General features: G+C 35.2%; 2 protein-coding genes across 2 annotated transcripts in view; both read right to left on the bottom strand.

The window, feature by feature from the left end:
* Positions 1-9,919, bottom strand: part of LOC141302183 (interleukin-1 receptor-associated kinase 4-like) — a 12,589-nt gene extending 2,670 nt beyond the window's left edge. Inside the window, exons 1-5 of the mRNA XM_073832371.1 lie at positions 9,487-9,919; positions 7,213-7,385; positions 6,937-7,131; positions 373-533; positions 122-186 (exon numbers count right to left, since the gene is read on the bottom strand). Of these exons, the coding sequence (XP_073688472.1) occupies positions 122-186; positions 373-533; positions 6,937-7,131; positions 7,213-7,385; positions 9,487-9,644 (752 nt within the window). The 5' untranslated portion in view covers positions 9,645-9,919. The remainder of the gene's footprint in view (positions 1-121; positions 187-372; positions 534-6,936; positions 7,132-7,212; positions 7,386-9,486) is intronic.
* The window catches only part of LOC141301016 (transmembrane protein 117-like), a 160,224-nt gene that overhangs the window by 100,013 nt on the left and 49,151 nt on the right, over positions 1-11,060 (bottom strand). The gene's annotated exons all lie outside the window — the stretch shown is intronic.

The raw sequence follows: 11,060 nt of genomic DNA, 5'->3' as shown, positions 1-11,060 counted from the left end.
ATTTTTTAAAGTGCATAAGTTTTTTAATCATTTATAGATATTTAACATGATATAATACTTTTACAATGTAATCTCAATGTAAATTATAAATTTGTACTTTTTTTATAAATATATATTTTACCTCCTGAGTGTTTGAATCTCTTGATTAAACTGAGTCTTGAGGTCTTCAGGCGAGCTGTCGTCCAACTACAACATATCAGAAATTAAATGTGACTACTATGTGCTAACAAACACTTCCTAAGCTCATTTATATCATATTTACTGTCTACATTCATTTAAATGCAGAACATAGGTGTCAAACACCTGAAACATGTTGACTTTATTAGTTAACTAGAGTCAATTAAATATTATTTCATAGCGGTGCTGACTCACAGCATTGAGTTTCTTCACAGCCACAAGCGAGTCGCCCATAGAGCCTCTGAACACAATACCAAACCCGCCAGAGCCCAGCCGACACCCGCCATCCGTCACGGGCCGATCGTCCCAGTCGCCCGTCATCGCCGTCAGCTCGCGGTGAGTGAACGTGTAGAAACCTGCTCAAGAGACGAGGCTGATGGGTAACTGCGGTCTGAACTGATGCTGTGCACAAATCAAGTACTTGAGTAACAGTACTGATACGTATAATACAATATTACTCCAGTAAAAGTACTCCTTTTTCAATTGTACTTGAGTGAAAGTAAATGTAATCGATTTTTTATGATAGTTTTGCTTAGCAATTCTATATAGGCTACTTAATTTAATTTTATATTAGCACATTTTTTTTTTATAATCCTACAACTCAAAATACCTGGGATTTTTCCAAAACAGCATGTTTCTAGCATGATTTACATGTTACTGCATTATTAACATGTCATTAGCAAGTTGTTAGCATGTTTCTAACGTTTCTAACATGACTAGCAAGTTTCTAGCATGTTTCTAGCATGATTAGCAAGTTTCTAGCATGTTTTTAGCATGATTAACAAGGTGCTAGCATGTTTCTAGCATGATTAACATGTTACTTGTATTATTAACATGTCATTAGCAAGTTGTTAGCATGTTTCTAACGTTTCTAGCATGACTAGCAAGTTTCTAGCATGTTTCTAGCATGATTAGCAAGTTTCTAACATGTTTTTAGCATGATTAACAAGGTGCTAGCATGTTTCTAGCATGATTAACATGTTACTGCATTATTAACATGTCATTAGCAAGTTGTTAGCATGTTTCTAACGTTTCTAGCATGACTAGCAAGTTTCTAGCATGTTTCTAGCATGATTAGCAAGTTTCTAACATGTTTTTAGCATGATTAACAAGGTGCTAGCATGTTTCTAGCATGATTAACATGTTACTTGCATTATTAACATGTCATTAGCAAGTTGTTAGCATGTTTCTAACGTTTCTAGCATGACTAGCAAGTTTCTAGCATGATTAACAAGGTGCTAGCATGTTTCTAGCATGATTAGCAAGTTTCTAGCATGTTTCTAGCATGATTAATAAGTTTCTAACATGTTTTTAGCATGATTAACAAGGTGCTAGCATGTTTCTAGCATGATTAGCAAGTTTCTAGCATGTTTTAGCATGATTAACAAGGTGCTAGCATGTTTCTAGCATGATTAGCAAGTTTCTAACATGTTTTTAGCATGATTAACAATGTGCTAGCATGTTTCCAGCATGATTAGCAAGTTTCTAGCATGTTTCTAGAATGATTAGCAAGTTTCTAGCATGATTAACAAGGTGCTAGCATGTTTCTAGCATGATTAACATGTTACTTGCAGTATTAACATGTCATTAGCAAGTTGTTAGCATGTTTCTAACGTTTCTAGCATGACTAGCAAATTTCTAGCATGTTTCTAGCATGATTAGCAAGTTTCTAACATGTTTTTAGCATGATTAACAAGGTGCTAGCATGTTTCTAGCATGATTAACATGTTACTTGCATTATTAACATGTCATTAGCAAGTTGTTAGCATGTTTCTAACGTTTCTAGCATGACTAGCAAGTTTCTAGCATGATTAACAAGGTGCTAGCATGTTTCTAGCATGATTAGCAAGTTTCTAGCATGTTTCTAGCATGATTAGCAAGTTTCTAACATGTTTTTAGCATGATTAACAAGGTGCTAGCATGTTTCTAGCATGATTAGCAAGTTTCTAGCATGTTTTTAGCATGATTAGCAAGTTTCTAACATGTTTTAGCATGATTAACAATGTGCTAGCATGTTTCCAGCATGATTAGCAAGTTTCTAGCATGTTTCTAGAATGATTAGCAAGTTTCTAGCATGATTAACAAGGTGCTAGCATGTTTCTAGCATGATTAACATGTTACTTGCAGTATTAACATGTCATTAGCAAGTTGTTAGCATGTTTCTAACGTTTCTAGCATGACTAGCAAGTTTCTAGCATGATTAACAAGGTGCTAGCATGTTTCTAGCATGATTAGCAAGTTTCTAGCATGTTTCTAGCATGATTAGCAAGTTTCTAACATGTTTTTAGCATGATTAACAAGGTGCCAGCATGTTTCTAGCATGATTAGCAAGTTTCTAGCATGTTTCTAGCATGATTAGCAAGTTTCTAACATGTTTTTAGCATGATTAACAAGGTGCCAGCATGTTTCTAGCATGCTTAGCAAGTTTCTAGCATGTTTCTAGCATGATTAGCAAGTTTCTAGCATGTTTTTAGCATGATTAACAAGGTGCCAGCATGTTTCTAGCATGATTAACAAGGTGCTAGCATGCTTCTAGCATGCTTAGCAAGTTTCTAGCATGTTTCTAGCATGATTAGCAATATTCTAGCATGTTTTTAGCATGATTAACAAGGTGCCAGCATGTTTCTAGCATGATTAGCAAGTATCTAACATGTTTCTAGCATGATTAACAAGGTGCTAGCATGTTTCTAGCATGATTAGCAAGTTTCTAGCATGTTTCTAGAATGATTAGCAAGTTTCTAACATGTTTCTAGCATGATTAACAAGGTGCTAGCATGCTTCTAGCATGCTTAGCAAGTTTCTAGCATGTTTCTAGCATGATTAGCAAGTTTCTAGCATGTTTCTAGCATGATTAGCAAGTTTCTAGCATGTTTCTAGAATGATTAGCAAGTTTCTAACATGTTTCTAGCATGATTAACAAGGTGCTAGCATGCTTCTAGCATGCTTAGCAAGTTTCTAGCATGTTTCTAGCATGATTAGCAAGTTTCTAGCATGTTTCTAGCATGATTAGCAAGTTTCTAGCATGTTTCTAGAATGATTAGCAAGTTTCTAACATGTTTCTAGCATGATTAACATGTTACTTGCATTATTAACATGTCATTAGCAAGTTGTTAGCATGTTTCTAATGTTTCTAGCATGACTAGCAAGTTTCTAGCATGTTTCTAATTTCAAATTTAAATATTTATTTTATTTACTATTAAAGGTGCAGTGTGTAGATTTTTGCGGCATCTAGCGGTGAGGTTGTGAATTGCAACAGTCCGCCGCTCACCCCTCCCTTTAGCCGACAGAGGATTAAGATGTTGCGTTTTAGACAGCAACGAATAATGAGATTTCTTTTAAAACGTAAATTAAGTAATTATATTTACTTAACTATTCAATAAAACAATGTTATAGTGAATATTACCGTTACTTGTTCATCATTGTGTCAGTGTTTTTTCGCAAGAACTACAGTGATGAAACGCGGTCTGTAGAGCAGTTTGTCCGTTTAGGGCTACTGTAGAAACATAAGGGCGACCCGCGGTGTATGTAGATATAAACTGATAAATCTAAGGTAATAAAAACATAATGGTTCATTAAGTAAGGTCTTTATACACCCCTGAAAACATAGTTACTATATGTGACCACAAAACCAGTCATAAGGTTAAATTTTACAAAACTGAGATATATACATCATATGAAAGTTCAATAAATAAGCTTTCTATTGATGTATGGTTTGTTATGACAATATTTGGCTGAGATACATCTATTTGAAAATCTGGAATCTGAGGGTGCAAAAAAATCAAAATACTGAGAAAATTAAAAACCTTCAAAGTTGTCCAAATTAAGTTCTTAACAATGCATATTACAAATCAAAAATTACATTTTGATATATTTATAGTAGGAATTTTACAAAAAATCTTCATGGAACATGATCTTTACTTAATTTCCTAATGATTTTTGGCATAAAAGAAAAATCAATAATTTTGACCCATACAATGTATTTTTGGCTATTGCTACAAATATACCCCAGCGACTTAAGACTGGTTTTGTGCTCCAGGGTCACATATATGTGTATTATATTGCACCTCTGTCTAGAGATCATCTTAAATATTACACAGTGCACCTTTAAACTTTTTTCAAACTAAACATGCATAAACTTGCTTACACCACCGTCTTAAATAATATTTCTATCACTGGCAAAAAATATTTTGTATTACATTAATATAAAGACAAACTGAATCAGCCTGTTCTACTTAGGTTTGTATGTGAAGTCAAAATCAACCCCAACTTTGCTTTAAAATGCATCGCAAGAGCTCCTAACTGAAGATCACATGATCACTAACGGAAATCATTTCAGTGTTCCCTTCGCTAACGGACTTCTAGAAGGGAAAGGGTTTGGAACGTCCCTACAAATGGCGTCCCCTTCCCAAAGTGCCCCTCAAGTAGGGCTGGGCCGATAAACGATATCATATCGAATCGCGATAAAATTTATGTTAATAACGATGATAAGCTCCAGACATTTTTTGCTCGATATGGATTAATCTAAGAGCCAATCACAGAGCAGAAATATGCGACAACAGCCAATCAGCGTGCGTGTGCACGTCAAAGTACAAAGTTCATTTCCTAACGCACTTTGCGAAGCAAACTTAACACCAGGACGACAAAAAAAAAAAAAAAAAGAGTGGAAGCAGCGACGAAAGTGAAACTAACCTCGAGTTATTATCCAAAGATGTTGAAATTGTCGACAAAAAAGGTAGCACGAATTCCATTATATAAGTGGTTTGGCTATCTGAAAAGTGACTCTCAGCTCAGCTGAGAGTTTGGCGCGATTGTTAAAACTGAAACAGAAAGCAAAAAACGCACGGGCATTCAAAAGCAATTTTAATCCCCCTTGTTTAGAGAGACTCCCCAATGCACGCTAATTAGGCTACATGACATATCTAGGCTGTTATTAGTATGTAGGCTATGATATTCGGTCTCTATTTGTACTTTGAATATTTAGAGAGTAGCCTACTTTGATTATGGCTGAATTATCTGCACTCAATACGATTAAGAAAGAGCTGTGTCGTAATTTTTTGTTATTTATACTGTAGATTGTTTCAAAATGCAGTGGTTGCCTCTAATGTAAACAGCTCAACCTATAATAGAGAAAATAAACAATTGTGTTAATAATAATAAATAATTGTTACAAATTATGTTTTTACAATCATTTTAGGTTTACATTTTGTACATTTACTCTCATTTACCACAACTTTTATTTTTTTTATTTATTTTAGTAAGGTGTTTTAAGTTTTAAGGCCAAATCTGTAATCTGTTTTTGTTAATCAACTATACTTTAAAATGAACTTTAATGAACCCTTTAATTTTTGTAGCTTTAGTCATTGTTGGGATACTATTTTAAAGCTGGCAACATCAACAGCTTATATCGAAATATATATCGTTATCGTTCAATATGTGACCCTGGACCGCAAAACCAGTCATAAGGTTAAATTTTACAAAACTGAGATATATACAGCATATGAAAGCTCAATAAATAAGCTTTCTATTGATACATGGTTTGTTAGGATAGGACAATATTTGGCTGAGATACATCTATTTGAAAATCTGAAATCTGAGGGTGCAAAAAAAATCAAAATACTGAGAAAATCACCTTTAAAGTTCTCCAAATTAAGTTCGTAGCAATGCATATTACTAATCGAAAATTACATTTTGATAGGTTTACAGTAGGAATTTTACAAAAAATCTTCATGGAACATGATCTTTACTTAATTTCCTAATGATTTCAGTGTTGTTTTTGACAACCATCTTAGATTTAGTCTTAGTCTTAGTCTTTTGGACTAAAATGGTTATTAGTTTTAGTCAAATTTTAGTCACTTCCATATGTGATAGTTTTAGTCCAATTTTAGTCGACGAAAAGTCAAAAAGGTTTTAGTCTAGTTTTAGTCGACGAAAAGTCAAAAAGGTTTTAGTCTAGTTTTAGTCAACGAAAAGTCAAAAAGGTTTTAGTCTAGTTTTAGTCAAAAAAGGGGAAAAAGTAGTCTTTTAACAAATTAATGTAGGTCAGTAAGTATTTTGCTGTTGGGTAGTGTCACTTATAAGTTCTGAAAATAGCAGATCTATAGTTCAACACACTGTGAGCTTCCGGATCGACTATTTTCACCAATAATTACAATAATGAAGGAATGTTTTAAAACATAAAAGACAAACAAGGATGGAATGCTAAAATGGCTTGCCATACTAGTATAGCAAAGAGTATTTAATGCTAAAACGGCTTGCCATAGCGACAGATACGTTTTCGGTTTTAATTGGCATGCACAATAAGCAGAAATGTCATGCATTTTAAACGTCTGACGGACCACCCACTAACATTTTCGTCTATTCTCGTCTCGTCAACGAAAACTCACACGCGTCTCGTCATGTTTTAGTCATCAACGAGCCATTTTTATCTCGTCATTGTCTCGTTATCGTCATGAAAAAAAATGGCGTCAACGAAATGATTTCGTCATCGTCATCGTTGACGAAAACAACACTGAATGATTTTTGACATAAAAGAAAAATCAATAATTTTGACCCATACTATGTATTTTTGGCTATTGCTACAAATATACCCCAGCGACTTAAGACTGGTTTTGTGGTCCAGGGTCACATATGGGGAAAAAATTATCGAGATTACATTTTTGCCATATCGCCCAGCCCTACCCTGAAAGGCGCAAAAAAGCTGTTTGTAATTCGCCCCTAGTGTCCATCACTGACGTTGTGTCTCAGGTGACAGTAACGGACCTTCAGTGTCGCTCCAGGTGTTCTCCTCAGGTCCGCTGCTGCTGTCCGGCTCCATCACGAGCGTCTCTTTCTGAACGGGTTTGATCCCGTCATCTACAGGTTTGGTGACCTCAGAATAAACACACGCCTGCAGACACGCCGCTGACGGAGACACCGCTGCTTCACACCGCAGTGAGCCGACAGACACGCTTGAGCCTGGAGACAAACACGGATGAGATGTTGAGAATGACAGACGCTAGTCAGATTGTGTGATGAAGTGATGTTCAGCTGGAGGACCTGAGCTGCTGTGGCGGATCTCATGATCGGGAAGCAGGACGCTGACGGCGGCGAACAGCTGATGACGGAGCAGAATCTCCACCAGATCTCCAACTGTGCAGTTCGTGGTTCCCCAGTCGAACAGCATCTCCATCGTGGGACTCTTTCCTTGCAGGACCACCGCTTCAAACCTCCTGAAAACAGACACAGGAAGACAGTAAGCAGACTAGAAACCATGCAGAATACTCTAGTCACCATCTAAAACAACCTAACAAACACACAAAACAACCCTGCATTGTAGAGATGAGTTCTGACCAGCGCTGTCACTGTTAATTAAAACTAAAATTAAAACTAGTATCTATGATCTATTTCGGGATTAAATAAAATAATAGTTAAACATAAATGAAAATAAAATGACATTTTCAATTTTGGGTACTAAAATGACTAAAACTGAACTTTTTTTTAAATATTTGTAAAAATAGCAATAAAAATAAGTTTTATGAAAATATGCTGAATATATGTTTTATTAAATACATACATAAAATACATTATAAAGAGAGAGAGAGACTAACCAACAATAATGAAATAAGAACTAATTAAAAATAAAACTACAAAAACATAATCTAATATAAAACTAAAACCTAATTCAAAAGCTAATTAATAAATACTACAGTAGTATATACAGGTATGTGACAAAAAATTTGAATATCGAGGGAAAGTCTATTTATTTCAATAATTTGTTTCAAAAAGTGAAACTTTTATGTTATATAAGTTCACTACACACAAACTGAAATATTTCAAGCCTTTATTTGTTGCAATTTTGATGATTATGGATTAAAGACAAAAAAAAAATCCAGTATTTCACAAAATTAGAATATTTCATGTGACCAATAAAAGGATCTTAAACACACGTTGGCTTCTGAAAGTGTGTTAATGTAGTGTATTATGTCCTCAGTACTTTGTTGGGCCTCCTTTTGCACTAATTCCAGCATCAAGGCGGCGATCAGCCTTTGACACAGTTGAGGTGTTATGGAGCCCAAGCTGATTTGATATTGGCCTTCAGCTCGTCTGTATTTCAGGGTCTCTGTTCCCTCATCTTCCTTTTGACAATACCCCAGAGATTTTCAATGGGGTTTAAGTCAGGCCAGTTTGCGGCCAATCAAGTACAGTTATTCCATGGCTATTAAAACAGCTACTGGTAGTTTTGGCTTCGTGGGCAGGTGCCAAATCCTGCTGGAAAATAAAATCATCATCTCCAAAAAGCTTGTCGGCAACAGAAAGCATGAAGTGCTCTAAAATGTCCTGGTAGACAGCTGTGTTGACTGTGGACTTGATAAAAGACAATGGAGCCACAGCAGCAGATGACATGCTCCCCAAACCATCACTGACTGTGGAAACTTCACACTGGACTTTCAGCAGCTTGACTTTTGTGCCTCTCCAGTCTACTTCCAGACTCTGGGACCTTGATTTCCAAATGAAATGCAAAATTTGCTTTCATCTGAAACCAGTAGTTTTTCTCCATAGCCCAGCACAGACGCTTCTGACATTGTTTTTGGTTCAGGAGTGAGTTCTCCAGCTGTAGCTCATATCATGCAGAGTCTGTATGTAGTGGTTCTTGATGCACTGACACCAGCCTCAGTCCACTCCTTATGAAGCTCCCCCAGATTTCTGAAATGCTCTTGCTTGACAAACAAGGCTACGGTCATCCCTGTCACTTGTGCACCTTTTCCGGCCACATTTTTCCCTTCGTCTTAACACTCTGTATACTGCACTCTGTGAGCATCCAGCTTCATTCCAACTGCCTTTTGAGACTTTTCCTCCTTATGGAGGCTGTCAATGATGGTCTTCTGCACAATGATTCTGAAGCCTACTAAGCCAGACTCAGACAATTTAAAGGCTGAGGAAACCTTTGCAGGTGTTTTGCATTAATTATCTGACTAGATCAGGACACAGAGAGCCTACAATGTTGAACTTTGTCATGATATTCTAATTTTGTGAAATACTGGATTTTTTTTTTTGTCTTTAATCCATAATCATTAAAATTGAAAACAAATAAAGGCTTGAAATGTTTCACTTTGTGTGTAGTGAACTAATATAACATACAAGTTTCACTTTTTGAAACTAATTATTGAAATACATGGACTAACAGAAGTATTAAAACAAATTAAAATTACAATGGCAACAAAAAATATATTTAAAATAAATAATAAATAAGATAAAAATATATATAAAAACAAAACTGAGCCTATTTATATTTATTTATTTTTCTGTAATATATGGATGAGTGTGAGTCACCTGATGTGTTGCTGAGAGTATCGCGGTTCTCCGGAGGGTTTGTTGATGTCCATCATGACGCTCCTCCAGGTGTCCTGCGGGTCCAGCAGGTCGGACAGGGCTCTCAGCGCGGAGAACCGGAGCTTCCGAACCGGTGTGTCCCGCGTCACATCACACATGATCCGTTTTCACCGTTTCTATCCCTCACAAACACACTCAGGTCTCCCGAAGTCTTCACTCATTAATGGTTTCTTGTGTTTTTTCCGAAATTGAGAAACTTCCTTGATCTGTTGTCATTTCCTCTTCGTACAACATCCGCTTTACGCTGAAACTAAATGAGGTTACAACGTTAAAAAAGTGTAAACAACGATGTCCACGCAATTAGGCGCCATCAAAATCAGTTTTATACCTTAAAAACTTTAGAGATAAACTACAAACGGCTACGAGTCGCGGAAAGTCGTTGTTCCTGCAGGGGGCGCTGAACGATTAGTCTTGCATTCGACTGTGATTGGTTCATTCTCACCAGCGCTGAGAAAAGTAACAGATGTCACGTGATGAAACGCTGTATTGTTTTTATTTTTCTTAAATTTGTTCTTTTATTTGTTCTTCACCTTAATATATGTATAGCTTTATATTTTTGTTGTGTGTTATTATTAATATTTTAAGACTCAACCGCGTTCACAGTATTGATTGACAAGCGCCGTAACCAATCACCGTTCACTATTTCAGAGACTTGTAAAAGTGGGTAAATGTGAAATCAACGATGCTATAATAAAACACTGATAAATTACTGAAGATATTAAAAAGTCTTTGTGTTTAGAATGTCTGCTCATCATAAAGTAATACGTTTAAATTATTTAATATTTATAACTTTAAATATCTGTGGATGTAAGAGGAGAGGCCTGTGGCGTTCAATCATTGAAATACGTCAATCAAAACATTAGATATATTCAACTCATCTAAATGGTAAGATAAATGTTTATATTTTATTTTAATGTTTGCCGTGCCCAAATTATGCTTCCTTAAAAAGAGACTGTAGTGTAGACCTGTTAAAAGTTTTTTTTAAGTATTTTCTGCTCACCAAGCCTGCATTTGTTTGATCCAAAGTACAGCAAAAACTGTAAAATTCTGAAATATTTTTACTATTTAAAATAACTGCTTTCTATTTGAATATATTTTAAAATGTAATTTATTTCTGTGATCAAAGCTGAATTTTCAGCATAATTACTCCAGTCTTCAGTGTCAAATGATCCTTCAGAAATCATTCTAATATTCTCATTTGATGCTCAAAAAGCATTTATTATTATCATTACGTTGAAAACAGCTGAGTTCAGTTTTTTTTTATGAATAGAAAGTTCAGAAAAACAGCATTTATCTGAAATAGCAATATTTTGTAATATTATATATGCAAAGCATCCTTGCTAAATAAAAAGTATTAATTTCTATAATTTTTATTCATCAAAGAACCCAAAAAACTCAACTGTTTTAAATATTATTAATAATAATAATATTTTTTTTTACAGCAAATCAGAATATTAGAATGATTCTGAAGGATCATGTGACACTGAAGACTGGAATGATGCTGAAAATTCATC

Source organism: Garra rufa, chromosome 25, assembly GCF_049309525.1.
Source record: "Garra rufa chromosome 25, GarRuf1.0, whole genome shotgun sequence".
NCBI classification, from domain to species: Eukaryota; Metazoa; Chordata; class Actinopteri; order Cypriniformes; family Cyprinidae; genus Garra; species Garra rufa.
Note: the sequence above shows the minus strand (reverse complement) of the source record. Positions and strands in the feature narration are given on the sequence as shown.